General features: G+C 47.5%; 2 protein-coding genes across 2 annotated transcripts in view; one reads left to right on the top strand and one right to left on the bottom strand.

Moving 5' to 3' along the window:
• dennd4a (DENN/MADD domain containing 4A) overlaps positions 1-4,602 on the top strand; it is an 81,299-nt gene extending 76,697 nt beyond the window's left edge. Inside the window, exons 29-30 of the mRNA XM_084334296.1 lie at positions 2,445-2,509; positions 2,706-4,602. Coding sequence (XP_084190422.1) covers positions 2,445-2,509; positions 2,706-2,842 — 202 coding nt within the window. The 3' untranslated portion in view covers positions 2,843-4,602. The remainder of the gene's footprint in view (positions 1-2,444; positions 2,510-2,705) is intronic.
• Positions 4,603-6,309: 1,707 nt separating this feature from the next.
• slc24a1 (solute carrier family 24 member 1) overlaps positions 6,310-23,929 on the bottom strand; it is a gene marked incomplete at both ends in the record, with an annotated part of 52,882 nt that continues 35,262 nt past the window's right edge. Inside the window, 10 exons of the mRNA XM_084335201.1 lie at positions 6,310-6,559; positions 7,240-7,406; positions 10,160-10,249; positions 10,332-10,586; positions 11,042-11,151; positions 13,419-13,581; positions 13,716-13,877; positions 14,469-14,655; positions 15,467-15,705; positions 22,456-22,676. Of these exons, the coding sequence (XP_084191327.1) occupies positions 6,310-6,559; positions 7,240-7,406; positions 10,160-10,249; positions 10,332-10,586; positions 11,042-11,151; positions 13,419-13,581; positions 13,716-13,877; positions 14,469-14,655; positions 15,467-15,705; positions 22,456-22,676 (1,844 nt within the window). The remainder of the gene's footprint in view (positions 6,560-7,239; positions 7,407-10,159; positions 10,250-10,331; positions 10,587-11,041; positions 11,152-13,418; positions 13,582-13,715; positions 13,878-14,468; positions 14,656-15,466; positions 15,706-22,455; positions 22,677-23,929) is intronic.

Here is a 23,929-nt window from a genome sequence, read left to right as displayed (position 1 = left end):
TGCGAGGGCCAAGACCCATTACCACCCTTACTAGCTTATTTTGGGAAACCTGAAGCTTCTTTTTTATGTTCACTGACAGGCCCTCGAACCACGATACGCTACCATAGTCAAAGTGGCAGAGTACTACAAAACCTTCTGTTTAATCATCTTTCATTTGCTTAGATTTTTCAGGTCTGGTAAATTTTAGCATGGTGTTATTCACAGTCAAAGATAAAATACATTCCCTGAGATCCATAGATGTCCCTAGAATCAGATACCAAGAACATGCAAATTGACCATATTAAAAAAAAGTCTGTAAATGTGTATTCTACGTTCTTATGGAATGAATGAGATAAAAAAATATTTAAATATTTTTTATTTATTTATTATTAACTCATTCAACACCAGTCACGAGTATAGTCGGGTTAACCCGCCAACCGTTCAGCGCCAATCACGAGTATAGTCGGGTTTTGGTCGTTATTTCTTTTATTAGCTATATCCATTCATTGGGAATGGGTCTGAGCTCGCAAAAGGGCAAATACCGCCGCCTACGCCTTCCAGCTGGTATTGCACTCCATTAGAAATTGTGTAGTTTCTTTTCTGGGACGATCCGAGCCGTGCGGGCAGGGTTTAAATACTCAGGCGAGGTAGGGCTTTACAACGATGGCATGGAACAGTAACCCCGCCCGCCCGTTCATGTGTAACGCTCGGTAATGTGGGACGGACCTCCACAAGAAGTATTTGGAATGGCGATCAGATAATTGGATTATTTCTTTTGCATTACATCAGATACCAGGTAAGGACTCTATATATAAAATCTTGCGTTGATCTGATATTTCTTTCTACCCCGATCGAAGCTGTCTCTGTGTGTGTGTGTGTGTGTGTGTGTGTGTGTGTGTGTGTGGCTGTTTTCCGTTGAGTGGGAGCAGGTGGCGGGGAAGCGTGTATGCTTTCTACAACGCAGTTCGGCGATTTGCGAATCTGATTGGCCACTGACGTTTCTGGTCATGTGACATGTGCGCCCAATAGCGTGACGAGCTGTGTCTTTGCCCATTTCCGCGTCGAACACCCTGCAAAGCACCTGGCGTTCTATCGCCATGCTCAAGACAAACTCTAACCTTAACCAACTTCGAAAGAGTGCCTAAGCTTAACCGTCGAAAGAAGGGCAGGCGTTCTATCGCCATGCTCTAAGACAAAATCTAACCTTAACCAACTTCTAAAGAGCGCCTAAGCTTAACCAGTGTAGACACTTGCGGTCCCACGATTGGGCGTACATGTCACATGACCAGAAATGACCTGGCCAATCAGATTAGCAAATCGCCAAACTGTGTTGTAGAAAGCATACAAGCGGCGGGGGAAGCCCCCTCGCTACGAGGGCCATTTCATTCTTGCATGAGGAAGGATAATAATGATAATCTAGCATTGATTTCAGGAAGATTCGATAATCAGGCGAAAAATGACAACGTGTTTAGTGTATTCCACTAAAGGGCTATTATCGCGTCTTTTCCTGGGATTACTAAGAATCACCAAAACTATATTCATATTCAAAACGGTATAAAACGGAAATGTACGGATGAAAAAACAATCCGTTTTGTACATGTTGACTGGAAGCAACTCACTGACAATCGACGGGTGTATTAGACCCATAGCTATAATTTAAGATATATTTTAAGCACTCGCAAATCTCGCAGTCCCCCCATTGATTAAAGCGTGGCGTACTAGTGCCCTCTGGCGGATTAAGCGATGGCCCAGAATGAGTTAATTTTGAGTTAATTTTCATAACGCGATAATTTGCTGTGTAATTAATTAATCTAATTAACGCGATAAACTGACAGCCCTAGTATACATCCACACAAGTGTTAGTGTTAGCGTTAATAGAAAATAAATGTATGCCGCTGGGTAGCCTAGTGTAAAATTAGCACTACAACGTAAATGAGTCTCAACTTGTTCTGGTCTAGAACTTTGTCTCCATGGAAACAACCTCTCAGTCGTATGCCTTGTCTCCATTAGCTTTGTTCAGCCTGGCTGGGGCTAGCCTTGGTCTAGCATGGTATGGTATGGTTGGGTTTGTGTCTCCATTAGCTATGTTCAGCCTGGCTGGGGCTAGCCATAGTCTAACATGGTATGGTATGGTTGGGTTTGTGTCTCCATTAGCTATGTTCTGCCTGGCTGGGGCTAGCCTTGGTCTAGCATGGTGTGAACCTTTCAAAATTCACACCAGCAACTGTGGTACACAAGCTAAACCATGACGATACAACAGTCCCAACCGGCTTTGGCCAGGTTGTGAAAGGTGGCTGTCTCAGCCGGGGTCCAGCCAGGTTCTAAAGACAATGGAGATGCTCACTGTGTGCCAGACAGGCCACAGCACGGCTAAACCCTGGACAGTGGAGACAACAAGGCATAATACTATGTGAGAAGGATAATTTGAGGTGAAGCACTAATCGGATGTTTCTTCCTCCCTGTAGGAGCCTGTACAGAGATATCCTGTTCCTCGCCCTGGTGGCTTTGGGCAAGAGCAATATTAATATCGGTGAGTTGAAAAGCTAGAAAATGCTGATTTTACCCCTGACTAGGGGCTGGGGTTTCAACTTTTCTATTAGTCACAGTCCTCTTCAGGCAAGTAAATTTAACTTGTGAAACAAAATGGGCTGGTTTTGGTATTTTTGCGACATTTTAATTCCTTTTCGCTCTGACTAAACTATTGTCTTAATGTCACTGTTTTGCAGATGCTTTCGACCGCGAGTACAAGGCGGCGTACGACCGCCTCACGCCCAGCCAGGTGAAGCTGACGCACAACTGCGACCGCCCCCCCGGTGCGGGGGTCATGGAGTGTAGGCGGACTTTTGGGGAGCTCAGTCTGTGAACTCTGAAGAACCCTGCTATCCACTGTCTAGCCTGCGTCACCCCCTCCACCTCACCCCACCTCCCAAACCTCCCAAACCACTCTCACTACTAGTACTGCTGCTGCTGCTGCATTCCAGACTGCCCTTCAGACTCAGGACCGACCCACCTGACCGGAGATGGAGCCCACTCCTCTAAAAGCACAATGTGAAATTAAATGACACTTAAAGACAAAGCAGCCGACCTTTCGTTGCTTTTTCCACTGTTACAACTGAGAGGTGTGTAGACAGCTTCTTGAGCTTGTGAGTATTTAGGAAATCCCCTGTATTTTCGCTATTACTACAGTAAATGTTTGTACAGTTATTATAGTCTATTTTATGACCTCGTTTTTCTGTTAAAGCTGCGAGTACAGTATGTATAAAAGAAATTAAAAAAAAGAAGAAAAGAAGTTATTGTTATGGTTGTCGTCCAGGTGACCTGGTGTGTGTGAAGTAGGACCCTTTACATCTAGATGTTCACGTTTTACAAAAGCCAAGATGAATTATCATTATTCTATGTCACTATGTCACGTCATCTCCTATAAACCCGGCAGGGCAGCGTTCACACGCCTAAACTAAACCACAGGAGTTATGAACTCCAAACTCTCCTTGAGTGGAAAAGGGATGACTCAGTTTATCTACATCCACATACTTTATTAGTGTATCCTTGTTTTATAAATGTATTATATACAATGAAGTTGATCAACCAAAATAAGTTACCCAAGAAAGGAATATGACTATGATTTATTGACTTTCTTTTTTATAAAATGATGGTTATTCTATATAGCTGATGTGTTGTATGGGACCACAAGGGATATATTTCCACAGACAAGCAGTACAATCATACCAGAGCTGGACCAGTGAAAATAACCCTTTTCTATTTGTTTAATCAACACAATATTTTCGTAAAATAAATTAATTTATTGACACATGAGTTATAAAAATGTACAGGGTATTTGATAACGTTCAGTGTATATCCTCATGTCTTTTATTGTACAGTGTACATTTCAGTTTAAGCCACACAAACCCAGTTCACAGTATGGGACATATTGCATATTAACCAAATGTCACACGTTATAATGCTGAACAAAATCATCATAGTTGTAGTTCATTACACAAGCAATTCATTTTTGAATGGACACTAGTTAAGAGAAAAGCTTTTCTTTTTTGTACCAAGCACACAAAGTAATACTTTATTAACAGTTCCATTGAGGGTGTCTGCAACAATGAAGTCATTGTCTCACAATGTTAACCTTGTCTTCTACTGCTAACGTACAAAACCCTGCTTGTATAAAATTCTATTCATAGTATCATACTATTCCAATGCTTATTATTAATGGACTCGTCAACTACAATATATGGTACTAGTCATGATTTAGATTGACCTATCTCAAGCTCTGCCCTCTTTTATTGATCCATTTTCAGTTGTGATTGGAGGATCAAGAAAAGAGGGAGGGGTTTGAGTTAAGTCAATTACCACTTGAGTCACAGGATGTAAAACTGCATTTTAAACCCACGTGGCCATTATCTTGTAACCAATGGCTAAGAAACACTGACCAGAACATTATTTTATGTACAGTATGTTGTTTACAATGTTAAGTCAATTGAAACAATGTTTTTGAAGTATTATTTATCCTTTGTAACACAGATGCTGATTTGTATAATTTTTACATGAAAAGGGATTCGTTTTCTGCCTGACTGGAACTCCAGATTGTTTTCAATTATGAATAAACACTTATTATAATATTATTTGTCATACAAATAATTGTTACAGTATACTGTATTATTTTTACATAGCTACAAGTCCTGTATTCCTTAATCTAATGTACTGTTGGATGCTGCTGTGCATAACAGAAAGAAAGTTTCCATGTTTTCTAAATTATTTAAAAACGGAAAGAAATAATCATTATCGGAATGGGTTTACAATTTACAAACCTCGTAAATTCACCATAAATATAAACATCTCTTTCTAAAACCCTAAATTGATATAATAATATTATATCCCCTCGCCCCTCTTTTTTTTTTTTTTTTTTTATTGATCTTTTTCCCCCTCCTTTTTTCCTCCGATTTTCTCCCATCCCAATGTTAGTCGTTATGCCAATTCCCAATCCCCTTCCTGGTCGCTGCGCACTTACCCCCCACAGTCGGTCTGGGAGAGTGGAGGCTATCACGTGCTTCCTCCGACACACGTCTAGCCAATCAACCGCTTCTTTTCACCTGGCAGCGCGGACTCTCACTGAGAGCGTGTAACGTGTGGAAGGATCACACTACCGCCCTTAGATCCTATCCGCGCTTAGCAGGCGCCCCGACCGAACTGTAGGAGTCGCTGTTTACAACGACCCGGACCCACCCGCCAGCTTCTCCCACCCTCTAATACTGCCAATTGTATTAGTGTGAACGGCCAGCCAAGCTGGTGACAACCCCGGAGCTGTGAGCTGGATTCGAACAGGCGGATCCAGCGTCTCCGGGGTTGGTGACGAACGCAATCTCCGTTACGCCACCTGACCGCCCCCTCTCCCCTCTTATAACATAATCCCTTCTCACTGTTCATTATTTAAACAGTATTCTATTGTGTGTATCGTGTTGAATTCTTCAGTTAAGAGTCGCTCTAAACTGATGATGTGATGTTCAAATGTACAGGTGAAGCAGCCGTCCTGACTAACGGTGTAGTGAGTCTTAGTGAGAGTTACTGCATGTGTTAAAAACACACTTCTGCAGGTCACTTCTCCACCACTGAACCCGTGCCCCGGTGCTTTCTTTGGGTTCAGTCGTGGAGAAGTGACCCGCAGAACTGTGTGTTAGTATATTGTCCTACTCTGAGAGCACCGACCTCCGACTGTGGAGCGGCTGAAGTGCGAGATATTCCTTCAATTACTGCACGTGTCTTATTACTGCTGTCTCCAGGGAAGAGCGACTATGGCTATCTGCACCGTTTCTGCAGGTATATAGACCTGATGCTTGTCTCCACCCACCCACACACACATGTATTCCACTGATTAGCAATGCTGGTTATATCGGTGTTGTTTCAGGTCACATGTGGAGTCGATTCGCCCGGTCTTAGTTTTTCTGTGGAAAATTATTATTATCTCTGGCGTCACCATAATATTCACAAATATGTTTCGGTCTTTAACAAGCGCTAGATTTTAAAAAGAGATCCTTCTGCATTATTGCATTCAGTGCAGAAGGTCAATAACATGGGGAGACTTTGCAATGGACCCATCTCAAACCCTGCCCCTCTTTTCTTCATCCTCCAATCACGACTGTTGCTTCCCCTCGGGACCAAACTTCAGTTACAACAGTTGTGATTGGAGGATCAAGGGAAGAGGTTCGAGATAAGTTAATTAGAAAGACTTCGATTAGTCTGCAAAATCCTACGACTCAGTCGACTAGGAATGTCGAGTCGAGGACAGAGCCCGGCTGTGGAGAGCAGAGAACACAGTCTTCATCCCCCTCAGATGGACACGGGGCAGACGATGATGCGGTCCTCCAGCATGACACTAAGCACTAGGAAGACAATGTAGAGCAGGAACATGGTGGAGCCCAGAGTCTTGTTCATCTTCCACTTACAGGACGCGATGGAGGCGATGACGAAGAGGAGCATGAGGAAGAGGAGCACAATGGCGCAGAAGAGACCATTGCTTTTGACCTGCACCGGAGCGAAGCCATGGAGGGACTGGTACATGAGCCACGGAACTGGCAGGCTGTGGGGAGAGGTGGGGGCAAGAGGGGGGGAGAAGGAGAGGGAGGGAAAAAGACAATAGGGAAAGAATGAAACCAGGACCCAGGACCTTCTTGCTGTGAGGCAACAGTGCTAACTAGGGATGCTCGATATTGGCTTTTTTACCGATACCGATATTCCGATATTGTCCAACTCTTAATTTCGATACCGATACCGATACCGATATCAACCGATACCGATATATGCAGGGTTTCCCCCCAAAAAAACTGAATAATTTCAGGTAATTAATAATTTCACTGGATGCATTCAAAAGGCTTTCTAAATGTAAGCATTATCTGTGCAAAATATGATAATTAAAAAAGTAAAAATTAACATTACATATCTCTTGTTGTTGAATTAAACCAACATGCATACTTTTGACAATAAATAAAATAAGAATTGGTTCTTACTTGCTTGCCTGGGTAAATAAAGGTTAAATAAATGTAAAAAAAAAAAAAAAAAATTTGCTGTGAGGCAACAGTGCTAACCACTGCTGGCGTTTGAACCCAGGACCTTTTTGCTGTGAGGCAACAGTGCTAACCACTGCTGGGGTTTGAACCCAGGACCTTCTTGTTGTGAGGCGACAGTGCTAAACCACTGCATCAGCATGTGTCCCTTACTGCTTGCTCACCCTAACCTGATGCATGGCAAGGCAACGCTCACCCCACAGTGATGTCAAAGATGTTGCTGCCTACAGAGCTGGACACAGCCATGTCTCCCAGGCCTTTACGAGCCACAATGACACTGGTGATGAGGTCCGGGATGGAGGTGCCGGCTGCCAGGATGGTCAGACCCATGATCTCCTCCGAGATGCCGATGGTCTCACCCACCTATGAGGGGGGGGGGGGGGGGGGGGGGGGGGGTCATCGAGGGTTCAGAGAAAGAGAGAGTGACGGCTACAGAAATTAGATGAAAGTACTCTCTCGCAATGGATGTTTAGGTTACTTCAATTCAGAGAGAATGAAAGCCACAGAAATTTGTAGGAATTACTCGCACACAATGGATTTGAGCTGAGAATTTCAAACAGTAATTTCCTTCAGGAAGGTTTTCCACCAAAGGAAATGTATGGAACGACATATGACTGCATGGAATGAACCTCTACATTAGAAGGTAGAATCTGTAACATCGTCAAACAGCTACCTCTAGGCACAAGACCCCCTCTTGGTATAGCGCTTTGTTTACATCTTTTGTTTTTGTCTGATGTGTGGTTTGGGGTTGAGTGGGAATAGGGTAGGGGTTACTACTGCTGGCCACACCTCAGGCTGTACCAAGAGAGCTCTGGAGAAATTCACAGTATAATAAGTTTCTAAACTCCAACCCACATATCAGACCAAAACAAAAGAAATAAGAACAATACCAAGTGGGGCTCTTTTGCCTAGAGGTCGCCTCTTTGACGGCATTACAGATTCTCTCTTTAAAACAAAACAAACAAGTAAATACGGCTCAATACAAAACAACTGCTAAGAGGATGCAGACCAGAAAAAGACTTTCGTCTTGTTTACATCGGGGTTCCCCATTTTAAATTAATTTATGACATACAAGACATACAGAACTGTGTAGTAAAAAGAGATCACAAAAAATATATACATCCGAAGGGGAAGAAACTGTACATTGGTGGGGGGGGGGGGGGGAGGATTTGGATATTTAAAGGGGCCAGTTTCTAATTGCAGCCACCCGTAGGTCCTCTTTGAGAGCGGTTTTGAAGGAGGGTAGGGATTCACATTCCTTCACGGTAGGGCGTTCCACATTATTGTGGCATAATTGCGAAACGTGTTTAGTCCCTTGTTTGAGCCGAATCTGGGTTGAACATGATTTGTGGAACTCCCTTTGGTGTTGTGGTCGTGGAATTCACTGACCTTTGGGAAGTATTTCGGCATGTACATGGGTATCCCAGTGGTGTAGTGTATCTTGTAGACCAGGCCCATTGCAAGTTGCTGTACTGTCGTCTACTCTAAGCCATCCTAGGTTGTCAAATGTGCAGGGGTAAGGTGGGTTTTATCAGTAAGGCCAAGCAATAGTCTGACCAGTTTGTTTTGTGATGTTTTGTAGCCTTGTTTTTAGGGCCTTTGAGGTGCTTTGGTACCATGAGGTGCCAGCATAGTCGTAGTACCCTTGAATGAGTGCTCCTGTTAGAGTCTTCAAGGTATTCTTGTTTACCAGAGAGGAGATCCGGTACAAGAATCTTGTTCGTTGGTTGACTTTTTTGATTACATTGGTTGCCATTTTGTCACAGGAAAGATTTGCCTCTAGGATGGAACCCAGGTAGGTAATTTCATATTTCCTTGTGACAATAATGTCAGAGAAGCCGTTGGCCTTGCTGATTTTGCTATTTGAGCCAAAGAGAATGGATTCTGTTTTACCCAGGTGTAATGATAGTTTGTTATCAGCGAGCCAGATGCAGATTCTGCCGAGTTCAGAGCTGAGGGCTTTTTCAACCTGCAACTTGTCCCTGTCAGAGACCAGCAGGGCTGAGTCGTCTGCGAACAGGAACAAGTTGCAGTCACAAGCTGATGACATGCCATTTGCATAAATTAGGAACAGTAAAGGTCCTAGTATGCTTCCTTGTGGAACACCACAGCTCACTGCCTTATGTCCTGTTGAAAATCGACCTCACTGTTCACCATAGGTGGGACCAAGTCATTGTTTTGAAAGTCCCAAGTAAGTCACAAGTCTTTATACTCAAGTTCCAAGTCAGGCAAGTCTCAAGCAAGTATGAACAAGTACTAATGTGTTCTTTTAATGCCATTTCCAAATTGTAAAGCCAACAGAATAATAGTTAGTAGTATATTACATTTTAAAGCCAACAGAATAATAGTTAGTAGTATATTACATTTGAAAGTCAACAGAATAATAGTAGTATATTAAATTTAGATGATTCTGGCACACAACTTCCTTCTCTGCTTGCGCAATTTGATTAGTGGCTGACAGATCGGTCCAAAGTGGAACTGTAATCAGGGAAATGAAACCATTTTTATGGCATAATTCTTTTTTATTTTCTTTACATTTTGGCCTCAGGGAGAGTATCAAGTATTTAAAGTCTTAGGGCTCGCGTCCACCTGCCTCACATTTATGACCGCACGCGTCTTTTTTCAATGTATTCCAATGGGGAGGGAGCGTATGCGGCCGCATGCGGCCGCCTATAGTAAGTGCGCTGCGGTCGGCTTTTTTTTTTTACCGCCTTTCAGCTTTTCTATGCGGCCGCATACAGCCTAGACTCCTAGAGAGTTGAAACGTTCTGAACTTTTTCTTACCGCATGCGCCCCGCCCCATTCTACCGGTCGCACTGCCAGCATGTTTCAGCTAGAAATATGCGCCAGGTGGACGCGGGCCCTTAAGGCTCAAGTCTGAGTGAAGTCACAAGTCATTGGCGTTAATGTCAAAGTCGAATTTGCAAGTCTTTTATTATTTTGACGAGTTGAGTCTGAAGTCATACAATTTGTGACTCCAGTCCAAGTCATGTGAGTGACTCCAGTCCACACCTCTGCTGCACAAATACGCATGACACATATCTCATTGCAGCGGTTCACTGGTACAGTATGATGCCCATTAATACAAATGGATGAATAATTGTGAGCCCCCTAACCTGATGGGCCCACCACACCATGAGGTAGGAGAAGACACCGATCCACAGAATGGAGCCCAGGAAGGTCATCCCGAAGAACCTCTTGGACTTCTACAGGACAAAGAATACAAAAGACGCTGAGACACCAGTTGTTCGTGGCAGTGCTGTTCTGAGAGACGTGTGAGAGACTTACAGGGTTGCGGACGTCGGGGACAGTGAGCCACAGCGGGAAGACGATGGGCAGCAGGAAGAGGTAGGTGGCTTGTTTACGCAGCGTGTCTGGCCACTCCAGAGACAGAGGCTCCTCAGTCTCTTCTTCTTCCTTCTCCTCATCATCCTCTCCTTCTTCTTCACTGTCCTCATCGCTCTCTTCTTCACAGTCATCATCCTCATCACTGTCATCATCCTCGGACCCCCCCGACCCGGCCTCTCCTGCCGGCACGTCCTCCTAAAGGATACGAGTGGATGGATGGATGGATGGATGGATGGATGGATGGATGGATGGATGGATGGATGGATGGATGGATGGATGGATGGATGGATGGATGGATGGATGGATGGATGGATGGATGGATGGATGGATGGATGGATGGATGGGGTGGGGGCAAAGTGACAGAGGGATACAAACAAACAAAAGGATTAAAAACAGAGATGAACATTAGATGGTCCATGTGGCCAGTGTCACAGAGAGGGGATATTTCTGCAACACATTGTTTCACTTGTATCGTGGTTTTAAAAGGACATGTATCATGGTTTATAAAGAACATGTATCATGGTTTTAAAATTACATGTATCATGGTTTATAAATGACATGTATCATGGTTTATAAAGTACATGTATCATGGTTTATAAAGGACATGTATCATGGTTTATAAAGGACATGTATATCTAACGGTTGTGTACCTTCTTGTCCTCCGGTTGATCCTGCTGTTCTGCATCCTTTGCTGGGGAGGCCTCTGGCTCTTTGGTCGGCTCACCTTTACCCCCATCATGTGGGAACAAAACAATGTTTTCTATTCAGTATACATAGTCAAGCATATGATGAATGATGAAAATAATGATTTCTATTTCCCCATTTCAGGCTATTTAACTTGATTGATTCACAAGAGAAGCATCTATACCAAAAATTATGAATGTATTATGATGTATTTGTATATCCTTTCACAAACCCCCTTTACAAAGTGTGATTCTTTTTTTTATCTACTTTTTCTCCTCCTTTTTCTGTGATTTTTCTCCCCATCCCAATTTACCTCTCGTGCCAATTGTCCCTCCCCTGTCCTGATCGTTGCTCGCATATGCCCCCCACTGGCCGGTCGTAGGGAGGATAGAAGCCTTGCATCACATGTCCCCTCCGATACATGTGGAGGCAGCCTGTCACTTCTTTTCACCTGCCAGTGCGGATTCTCATTAGGCTAAGAGTAACGTCTAGGAGGTTCCGAACCCTGACTCCGCCAGCGAAGCCTTAGCAGCGGGGCGCGGAGGAGGCCCCAGCCCCATGGACCACTCAAAGGCAGGCCTGCCGCAGAGTCCAGGAGCTATGACCTGACCAAAGGGACCTGGTGAGGTCAACGAGGCCGTGGCAATGAGACCTCTCCAGGCGTTTACTCGCGACACCCCCCCCTTTACACTGCCAGCGCACGGACAGGACACAACAGGTGAAGGCCCTTCTCCGCCTGGTATGCCGCGAGGACCCCCTGAGGAGGAGGCTCTGAAAACTCTCTGAGGAGGAGGCTCTGAAAAACTCCCTGAGGAGGCTCTCTCACTGAGGGGGAGGCTCCGAAAACTACCTGAGGAGGCTCTGAAGCTCTCTGAGGAGGCTCTCCCTCATAATCTCACAGGGTCAGCTGGCATACCGGGGAGACAACCACTCCAAAAAGGGGGGTTGATCGTTTAACCCAGGCCGACAGGTAGCAAGAGCATGGCTCGACCTGTGCCTGGAGGACGTGAACTCCACAGGAGCGCTTAGAGGGGCTGAGTGCTAAAAAACAGTACCTCGATGCCCCCCCCCCGCCGAGCGTCCGGCCCGCCCTGGCATTTCCCCCCGGAAACGCACAGGGCCCTGTTACGTCTGGTACTCTAGCGAGTGCCAGCACTTTAACTAGTGTTCTAACTATTGCGACAGTGTCGTGTTATTCTGTTGAGTTTCACGTTACGGCATATGGCCGAACGTGACGTTGACGTTGATGTTCTGGTGTACGTTACAATGCATGTGTCTTGAGTTCAGTAAACACCGACATGCTGAAACTACGTGTTGTCTGATTCTTCCAACATAACATTGGCGACGAGAGATGGCTGAATTATCTATCCCACCCCCTCCACCCTTCCTACCGCTGCCCGGTGAGCCGCCCGTCCCGTAGGCACGTTGGATTTCCTCGTTCGAGACGTATATCCTGGCTACCGGTTTGGACTTGTCCGCGGTGAGAAAACGTGCATTACTACAGCACTGTTTAGGCGTGGAGGGACAGCGTGTGTGTGAAACGCTCGGCACATTAGACAGTGACACATATACGTCGGTGGTGGCGCTCCTAAAGGGACATTTCGCCACTCCACAGACTGCACTCCTCCGTCGAGTTGTGTTCCGACGGAGACATCAACGTACTGGCGAGTCAATAACGCAGTACGTCGCGGACCTACGGGGCTTGGCTAGCTCATGCAAATTCGGGGCATTACAGGATGAAATGGTGAGAGACCAACTCATATTGAACACTGACAGTGATAAAATCAGGGAAAGACTACTGTTGGAAAATGACGAGCTGACATTAGCAGTAGCTATTAGACTAGCAGTGCAGGTGGAATCTGCTATGAACTGTGCAGCTAGTTTGTCTACCTCCCCCCGCCCCAACACACACATGCCAGTAGAGGCTGCGAGCACGCTCAGCTCAAGGGTGTCCCTCCTCAATGTGAGTGCAGACGACGGCGGGGACAATATACTGCTAGCCTCCCAGTCACGTGACCGCTCACGCCAGCCGTGCGGGAATTGTGGCTCCCTTTCACACAACTCCAGAGCCCAGACCTGCCCTGCCCGTGGCAAAGCCTGCTCCAACTGCGGGAGGCTAAACCACTTCCAAAAGGTCTGCAGATCAGCCCCAGCTAGCGCTTCCAAGCCACCGACCACTATCATCCATAATGTCAGCTCAGGACGAGTGCCATTCAAAACATGCTCATTGGTGGTTGGTGACATCACACTGCCCCTCCTCCTCGACACTGGAGCCACAGTGTCTCTATTGAATTGGGCGACATACTCTCAATTCTTCTCCCACAAACCACTGGGCCCGCCCACCACCACCCTGCGAGGCTACGCCGACTCCAAGATTGACATCGTTGGCTCCCTCCAGCTGCCGGTGAGGTACGGAGAAAGGACACTGCCTGCCTTCAATTTCAACATCGCACGCCGAGGGACCAACCTCCTCGGCCTCGACCTCTTCAGTGGCCTCGGTTTCTCTCTGCTGGACACCACAGGCTCAGAGATCCACACCGTCACCGCTGTCTCCTGGCAGCAACAGTGGCTGGCACTGTTCAACGGCGTGGGCTGCCTCCAGGGTTTCGCTCACCAGCCCCTGCTAGACCAAAAAGTGACTCCGGTCATCCAGCCCCTTCGCCGCTCCCCCCTGGCTCTCCGTGAGGGCATCGCCACCGAGTTACAGAAGATGCTGGACGACGACATCATCGAACAGGTGAACGCGTCACCCTGGATCTCCAACTTGGTGGTAGCAAAGAAGAAGACAGGGGACCTGCGACTCTGCGTGGACATGAGAGCGGTAAACAAGGCCATCGTCCCTGATAAATACCCCCTGCCAACCACAGAGGAGCTCACCGCCCAGTTCCACGGGTCCAAGGTGTTCTCTAAGCTGGACCTTCGTCAGGGGTACCTCCAGGTGCCACTACACCCAGAGAGCCGCAACCTCACCGCGTTCATCACCCACAGGGGGGTCTTCCGTTACAAACGCATGGCTTTTGGCTTAAGCTCCGCCCCCAGCTGCTTCCAAAAGATCATGGCCTCCGTCTTCGCCGGGATCCCCGGGGTGGCCATCTACCTCGATGACATCGTGGTGCACGGGGCCAACGCCGAGAGTCACGACGCGAGCCTCCACAGTGTCTTAAGTGCGATGGCGAAGCACCACCTCACACTCAACGGCGAGAAGTGTGTCTTTGCCACCACGACCATTGACTTTGTTGGGTTCCGCCTCTCGGCTGACGGCATGTACCCGCTCCAGTCAAACACAGAGGCCATACACAGTGTCCCAGAGCCCACCTCAGCGGCCCAGGTGGCCTCTTTCCTGGGCATGACGGCGTACTACCTCCGCTTCCTGCCACACTACTCCGACACAACTGCACCGCTGCGGAAGCTGTTGAAGCAGGACGAGCCCTGGCTCTGGACGCCTGCCTGCTCGAAGGCTGTGCTCCTCCTCAAGTCCCAGCTCACCTCATCACCAGTCCTGGCGTTTTTCGACCTAGACAGCACCACCCTCGTCACGTGTGACGCCTCCGCCGCAGCCGTGGGCGCGGTACTGTCACAGCTGCACGGGGGTGTGGAGAGGCCGGTCGCTTTCGCTTCACGGGCCCTTAGCCCCACAGAACAGAGGTACTCAGTGGGGGAGCGAGAGGCCCTGGCCTGCATCTGGGCATGTGAGCGCTGGCATATGTACCTCTACGGCTGCTCATTCACGCTTAGGACGGACCACCAGGCTCTCACTACCCTCCTCGCCACGTCAGGCACTGGCCACAAACCGCTCCGCCTCCACCGCTGGGCTGACCGCCTGCAGCAGTACAACTTCGGTTTGCAGTTCACGCCGGGCCGGGACAACGTAGTAGCTGACCTACTGTCACGCACCATCCCCAGTTCCCCCACGGCCCCGCCCTCGACTCCCGATCGGGATCAGGCTGAGCATGACCTGGTCCAGCTCCTCCACACTCCCCTCCAAGAGACAGTGTCGCTGCAGGAGCTCCAGGACGCCTCGTCTGCTGACCCTGTCCTCTCTGCGCTCTCAACCTACATCAGGCAGGGTTGGCCGGCGAGGACACCTGACGAGCTGCTTCCCTATAGCAGACTCCGGGACGAGTTGTCATGCTGGAACGACTCCTGCGTCGCTCGTGGGCTCTGTACTGTGGTCCCGAGTGTCCTTCGGGCGCGTGTCCTTGCTATGGCGCACGAGGGCCACTTGGGCATAGTCAGGCTCAAACAGCGGTGTCGTGACTTGGTGTGGTGGCCAGGCATCGACAGGGAAATCGAGACCCTGGTCAAGGACTGTACTGCCTGTCTTCTGAGCGGGAAGACCAGGGCCCCAGCCCCGCCCCCACCCATGCAGCCATTGGACTGGCCGTCCCAACCCTGGGAGCACCTGCAGCTCGACGTCTGTGGTGAACTGCACGGGGTACCGCATCACCAGCATTTCCTCGTTGTGATCTACGACCTCCACTCCAAGTGGCCTGAGGTGGCGCCCGTGGGCTCGGTCACAGCCGGGGTGCTGATTGAGATTCTCGAGTCCCTGTTCACACGCTGGGGCCTGCCCAAGAGGATCACGACAGACAATGGGCCCCAAATGATCTCCCACGAACTGGCCTCCTACCTGGGGGGTAAGGGGATACGTCATATCCGCACGTCGTTCTACAACCCAGCTGCGAACGGGGGGGTGGAACGGCTGAACCAATCCCTGAAGAATGGCATCAGGGCCCACCTGGCACAAGGGTGCACATTCATCAACGGTCTCCAACAGACGCTCCTGCACTACAGGGCCACTCAACACGCCACCACAGGCGTCTCCCCAGCCTCCCTCATGCTAGGGCGCGAGTTTCAGCTGCCCCTGGACAGGCTGCGCCCTACTCCGGCTCAGGCTCCAGCCCACCCGCTTCAAGCCACAGTCAACGCACGCCAGCGCCGGATGAAGGACCGTTTCGACAGGACCCGACATGCGAGACCACCTACCATCGCCGTCTCAGACTGGGTCAGGATTCGGCGACCCCACCGGGACAACAAGCTCCGGTCATTCTGGTCTGACCCGGTCCAGGTCAGACAGCAGCTTGGCCCGGCCTCATTCAGGCTGGCTGATGGGACGCGTTGGCATGCTGGCCGACTGCGCAGGGTGCAGGCTCCTGCTGCCCCGGGACAGGGTGTGCCCGCGGCTGTAGCTCTGCAGGACAGACGATTCAATGACGTTGCAGCCCCAGCACCCGCGGCTATAGCTCTGCAGGACAGACAATTTGATGATGTTGCAGCCCCAGCACCCGCGGCTCAGCCTGAGGCTGCGGGACCTCCGCCGTTGGCTGTTGCAGTGCCCAGGCCCCGCCCACTCCGAGCGCGCAACAGGCCTGCACACCTGAATGACTTTGAGACTGAGTATCACTCCTAGGTTGAGTGAAGGGGGGGGAAATGTTACGTCTGGTACTCTAGCGAGTGCCAGCACTTTAACTAGTGTTCTAACTATTGCGACAGTGTCGTGTTATTCTGTTGAGTTTCACGTTACGGCATATGGCATTGACGTTGATGTTCTGGTGTACGTTACAATGCATGTGTCTTGAGTTCAGTAAACACCGACATGCTGAAACTACGTGTTGTCTGATTCTTCCAACATAACAGGCCCTTCGGGTTAACAGAATATATTGTACGAGTAGCGCTCGCCTGTGACCCAGCGGGCACCGGGTTGAACTGATCTGGTCCGGCGCGACCAGGATGAGTCCCGGGTCCCCAACGCCGCCGCCCCTCTTACATTTTTTTTTTCTTTTTTTATCCACTTTTTCTCCCATTTTCTACATTTTCTCCCATCCCAATTTCGTATCATCCAATTCAACCCTCCCCTGTCACGAACGCTGTTTCTTGCCTCCCACAAGCCGGCTGCAATGTGGACTAAGTCATACATAGCACAAGTCCCCTCCGGTACTTGAGGTAACAGCAGTCGCATCTTTTCACCTGCGCAGCTCGATCTCTCAGTGGCGAGGAGTAATGCGTGGGAGGCTCACGCTGCCCCAGACACTTCCTGATTCTACTGCGCAGGCGCACCAACCGACCTGTAGGAGTCGCTGTCCACAACGCCCGATCCCCACCCATCAGTTTCCCACCCCCTAATACGGCCAATGTGTATTAGTATGAACGACCAGCTAAACTGAAAGCAATGTGGAGGGCTGGGCTCGAACAGGCGAGCCCAGCGTCTCCGCATTTGTGGCGAGCGCCTTGCCCACTACGCCACGTAGCCGCCCTCTTAAAAAAACAGTTATCGGCGGGGGAGGTACACGTTTTCATCAAAAAACCACAGGAGGCGCCACCGAGACGGACTGTAAAAGAACAGCTCACGGTGGCCCACCCATCGGGCGCGAAGCCCCCTTGTGATGCTTGATCTGGCCCGTCATTTCCCCCTGGAAATGCAGCGAGCCTTCGAGCTGGCAGATCCATTTTGACAAGCAGTGCTCGCCTGGCGCTCGGCAGAGGTAAACTCCCTCCCAGCCGACCGCATAAACGCAGCTACGCCGTTTGGACAGACCAGGGCGCGCCAGTCCCTAAGATGGCCATTTCAAATAAATATTTTAAACATGCCCGGGACCAGGCGATGACATCGGCCCCTTAGGACCAAGCGCTGATATCAAAGAACGGGGAACAGACCGTTACATTTATGCCTATTTAAAATGGGCTGTAACTGTCCCAGTTCGAAAAGGAAAAAAGAGAATGGCCTCTAACAGCGCTAGGCTCGTAAAACCTGCGAGCGGCGTTGGGCGAATTTCGATAAGAAGAACCCCAACCCATCGTCTCTCCCCCCTATTTGGGTAAACCGGGGGGAGACCGGTCCTCACAAGGATCCTTGACACAGGATTTATACACAGAGCCTGGGAAAAAAAGACCTGTCACTAATTCCGCTCTCACGAGAGGGGAAGACGCCAGTTTATCCCGCAGGGACCTCTCATTCAACAACGGGATCTGAACCATGCAGGCCCCAACTCACGGGCATACCCCTCGGGCCAATAAGAAAACCCAAAACCTGTGATGTTTGTTATGGCAGGGAACCCCAGCCCCAGTCTCTGAGTTGGCGGGCATGGGGACCCCCCCCCCCCCCCCCCCCCCCCCCATGATATGTAAATGCTTGCTCTGACGCAGAGGGAGCTGAGGGCGTCAGCCCAACCTGACAGAGCGGAGTCCCACGTATGTGCGTCATCACGCTGGTGCATACAGGGGATACGAGTGATGGGAGCGCTCGTTTTAAGGCACCTCTTCATCACCCGTGCCGTCAGCATTTCACCACATTGATACAAAGGGAAGGGTTTACCCCCCCCCCCCCTTCCCAACCAACCTCACGTAAAATGAAAAACATACGAGGTGAAAACAAGGAGCAGTGTTACTAGCTGTGTGTTGATTGATAAGCGGAAAACATAGGCAAGCATATGCCCGCTTCAGTGCTTTGAAAAAAGCCAAACACGATAGCTAACCACCAAACCATGGGCTCTGAGACTACGTTTGTTAAAAACGTGTCCACCTGAGTCCCAGCGGCTCCATTTTCATAAGCAAGAATTGCCGCCGCCATATTTTCTACCTTACCACGTAAAGTGAAAACATACAAGGTGAAAGAAGCGCAGTGCCCTTAGCCACGTGTTGGTATACAAGCGAAACATACGCAAGCATATGCCCGCTTCATTGCTTTGAAAAGCCAAAACACAATAGCTAGTCATCATCCATGGGTTCAGGGTCTACATTTGTTTAAAAAACGTGTCCAACTGTGAGTAACTAGAAGGGATATGAGGATTGTGTGTATATGTAACTAGGAGGGATATGAGGACTGTAATCGTCGCTGGCGGAAGAAAACATCGTAACTCCATTATTTATTTTATTTTTATAAATCAACTCAGTAGATCATCCTCCATATGTGTGTGTGGTTTTACAAAGTTTAAACAATAGGAAAGCATTAAACCGATCATCTGTCTAAACCTCGTAACTATTCGCCCTCAAATCTGTGTTTGTTTTTTTTCATCTCCTGAAAAGTTGGGTTTTTGGAGTTACAAGGTTTTCTTCCGCCAGCGACGGTATGTAGGTAGGTAATTTTATTTAGACAATAAACATATATAGATCACATGAGTATTTGCTTTGTCAGGGATAGAAACGAAAAGTCCAGGGCCCTCATTTATCAATAATGCGTAGAAAGTGTTCTATTTTTGTTCCTAAGCATGGAATTTAGAATGTCTCGCACAGAAAAATCGGGATTTATCAAACATGTGTACACAGGTTCTACGCACACCTGCAAGTACTCTGTGTTGATAAATTCCACTTGTTCTACGCTCCGCGCTCGTGCACGATTTTAAGTATTTGCATATAGAACCGCCCGCAATTAACCATATACGGTAATGAAACACCCCCATGAAATGTGGACTAAGCCGAGCGAACGCGTGTTATGGGAGAAATACGCGACAGGCTGACAGACGTGTACACGGTGATGTCGGATATGATATCTATTAACTTCCTAAAGACCATTGCTGCCTGGGCAGCGCAAAACACTAATAAAGACCGTTAACCACTGTTTGCCGTTGGTGTCATTAATAACCATGCTGGATTATTAAAGGATTTGCACTACAACTCGTACACCTTACTGTAAATTGCACCTAAATTGTACCTCATCCCATTTCTGCTCTGCACTATATAGTATTGTATATTAGTACATTGCATAGTATATTGTATATTGTATGGTAACTCAGTTACTTCTATTCTGCATCGAACATTGTACATATGTCTATACTGAACACTGTGACCTCTATTTTTACTTCTTTACATGCTATTCTATTTTATTTCATACTTATCTTGTCTAACACAGTCTCACTCTCTGGAGCGTAACAGTAAGAAGCATTTTGTATAAAAGTATTCTGTACTTCTGTATGACAACTATTAAAGAAACTAAACTAAACTAAACTAACACATGAATGCCTTTTTTCATTTTGTTCTTTTAAAGTTCGATTGATTAAAGTTCTCCGTCAATTTGATTCCAAATCGCGACAGATTTTCCGTAAATTTTCTACCTGCATGGTTTAATATGATTTGTAGAGGCATACAATCTATTTTGATGTCGGTATTAGGTAGCCTATATAAATTATATATAATAGCATAGCCTACATTATGCAACAGTAATTTGCGCACAACGCAGCATGGCACAGACACGTCACACGGAGCCCCACGAAGCCTGCATACAGTAAACTAACTTGATCGTTAATATAAAATATTAATTAAATGTGGCATAGTGGGCAAGGCGCTCGCCACGAAATCTGGAGACGCTGGGCTCGCCTGTTCGAGCCCAGCGCTCCACATTTGCTTTCAGTTTAGCTGGTCGTCCGTACTAATACTCATTGGCCGTATTAGGGGGTGGGAAACTGATGGGTGGGGATCGGGCGTTGTGGACAGCGACTCCTACAGGTCGGTTGGTGCGCCTGCGCAGTAGAATCAGGAAGTGTCGGGGGCAGCGTGAGCCTCCCACGCGTTACTCCTCGCCACTGATAGATCGAGCTGCGCAGGTGAAAAGATGCGACTGCTGTTACCTCAAGTACCGGAGGGGACTTGTGCTATGTATGACTTAGTCCACATTGCAGCCGGCTTGTGGGAGGCAAGAAACAGCGTTCGTGACAGGGGAGGGTTGAATTGGATGATACGAAGAGAAAATATAGAAAAATGGGAGAAAAAGTGGATCAAAAAATATATATAACTGTTGTCCTTGTATCTTTACGCTTATGAAAACATTTAATAATATGTATAGGCTATAGGCCCTCGTTTGGCCATAATAGCCTATTCTCAAATGGCTAAATCTCCTCGCTGACGGACCCAGTATAGCCTATATATCATATATGTCTCCAAGGAATCGTGGGGCTCTGGGGAAGAAAGGTTGGGAACCCCTGCTATAGCCTATAACCTTTATAATGTTATAGGCTTTTTTATTTACAGTAGTCTATTTATGATTTTTTTTCCATAGCCGGTCTCAGTTATGCTGTGGCTGAGACGGATCGGGATTAATGAAGCTGATAGGAGACTGCTTCTCGGCTACGAATTAAAGCCACGATTGAAAATAATGTACTTCCTTTCTTGACAATAGCCTACTATAACAATAATATGAGAGCATACAAGAACAATGAATCTCACTGCCATGTACAGTAGCCTACGCCATGTGTAGCCTGCCTATGTGATCAATAAAAACTTGAACTTGAATTCCATCACGTCTGTGTGCGGGAGCTCACAAGGCTGTTGTCACACAAATAAAAACGTGCACTGAAAAGTTACAGTATGTAGATGGTTGATTATTTCTATGTCAGTCAACCCTTGCAAAAAGTATGAGTTTCATTTAATGAATTGAAAACATAGCATTGATATATGTAAAAGCAAACTGGCAATAGAAAAGATGCAAAAAAGAATCGAGTTCCCTTAAAACACTAACGCTATTAAATAAAAATATAGTTTAGGTTCAAATAAGAATATGACTTGGCCTGGAAAAAAAGCTAATTGCATGCTCCATGGTGACTCTTTCTTGTGCGCGAGTGTGCCCGGTGTAGATGCGCTCCTGTTGGGGTTGATCAGAGGAGTCATCCATGGCTTCAGTAGATAGCCCTGATCCCCTGCATTTAAGTGATATTTTAATTACAGATACCCCAGTAATAACATTACAATTTAATTAAATAAAATTAGGCGTGGGCCGTGAGTTCGGCTACCGGCAATGACTTATCAACCAAATGCAACGATAAACCATGATGCATTCATTCGGAAAAACCTATTCCAAATGCTATTTATAGGGTTTGACAATAATTACACTAATGTCGCTATTTTACAATTAACTATAATGAATTACGGGTCATATGAACACACCAGTAACTTAAAAATAATGCACAAAAGATTATTTCCGCGTTGCAGTCTTCATATTCTACCGCTGGGCACCAGGTACGCACGGTCTGAGCTGTGCGTAGATATACGCACAATGTCAAGCACACGTTCAAATACGTCACACTTTGCTTAGAAATTATCGTACGCGCGGTTTACGTACGCACCATTGATAAATGAGGGCCCAGGACTTATTTCCATCGTTGTCCCTGGAGTCAAGGATGCTTGGTTCATACACATACCACTCATTACAGTAATATTTCACAATCATTACATTTGATAGTAATAATGGCACACAATCAATAATTAATACACCAAACATGCGCATTTGTTGAGACATGCCGGACTAGCCTTGAGACATAACGTATGTGTATTCCCGCTGCCATGTTTAGCGCGGAGCACCCTGGGGGGAGGGGGGGTAAGGGGCGGGAGGGAGGAAGACGAGAGATTGTCCAGAACCACCGTTGCAGCACCGGAAGGGACGGGGATTGACTACAATGCCGTCAGTTGGGGGATAGGACTTGGTGATGAGACAGTCTTCTTTGGCACCCCTCCAGCACGCGTACTGCGTACACGTGGGAGGGGGGATTGGGTGGTGGGGGGGCCGCATGCCACTCTTATCTCCTTCAGCCAAAGCCTGGCCTTGGGAGGCTCCACCATCCTCGGTACGCCGTGTACCGTCCTCGACTCCCGACTTGACCTTGTTGACTCCACTCTCTACAGCAGAGGGGAGGGGGGGCATCAGGCAGCAGTGGCCAGAAATGCTTCCAAAAGAATGCCCCAATTTGGTTTAAACACGATTTATCACGTCCTTAATCTCCTGCGTGATCCCCAGCATGACCTTTGATCTCGATTGTTTGTCAGAGTGATAGACAGCGAGTCTCTTAAAAAGTTCCATGTGGGAGACTTCGATCCTGGCTAACACCACCGCCAAAGGATTTATGTCTCTCCTAGGGGTGTAATGGTACGTGTATTCGTCCCGCGAATTTACGGTACGGCCGCCACGGTGCGGTACGCGCAGCCATACGGCGAATACGCCCCACAGCGCAAACACACGAGTCATGCATGCAGGCACTCGCGAGGTCCGTGCGAGAACAGCGCGCGTGGCCAGGCACACAGAGTCAGACTTCAGAGCGCCGAAAGTTCACGGAGTAAAGGCACATTTACATTGGAACAGCTGCAGGGTCATTACAGTTTTACAGTTTTCTTTCTTTTTCTTGTTCGCCCAATAACGTTAACCAAATGAAACCAATGGAAAGAAACACACATGCGTCGCCGACACACACACACGTGACAACAAACACATCAACATTCTCCCCCGCCGGACTCACAGGCACAGCTCATCAAATAAGAAAAAGAAACATACTTTTCCAGACAGATCATCTGAGCTCCACTGTGTTTAAATCCAAATAATCCTCTGCCATTGTTGTAATATGTCATCTGTTCTCTAGTATTCAGTCTCGTCGTGAAGTTAAATTCTCTTTAGAAGTGAAACCGAAACTTAGCAAGGATAAGTTGTTAAAGGGGCAGTAGGCAAGTGAATGCCTGAACACAGAATGACACCAGTATCACTGACTACCACGGCAAGCCTATAGAAAATTATTCTATTTAATAATAATAATTATAATAATTATCATAAATATAATATATATTATATATATTTTTTAAATAATTTTATTAATAATAATTATTATAAATATTTTTTTTCTGTTGTACCGAACTCGTACCGAACCGTGACCCCAATACCGAGGTACATACCGAACCGTGGCTTCGGTGTACCGTTACACCCCTAGTCTCTCTCTTGAAACAAAACCAGATCCAGATGATGATCGCTCCCAAACCGATCAGCATGAATGCGAGGATATATACATCCTCCACATCCTCAATTTCGAGCGGAAAGAGGCAGATCGGGTTCCACTTTCCGTAGGTATCAATAGCGAACCCCGATTGAAAAGTTCCGAGCGGGCATA

The sequence above is a fragment of the Notolepis coatsorum genome (assembly GCF_963971535.1).
Source record: "Notolepis coatsorum genome assembly, chromosome: 18".
In the NCBI taxonomy this organism is placed as follows: Eukaryota; Metazoa; Chordata; class Actinopteri; order Aulopiformes; family Paralepididae; genus Notolepis; species Notolepis coatsorum.
Note: the sequence above shows the minus strand (reverse complement) of the source record. Positions and strands in the feature narration are given on the sequence as shown.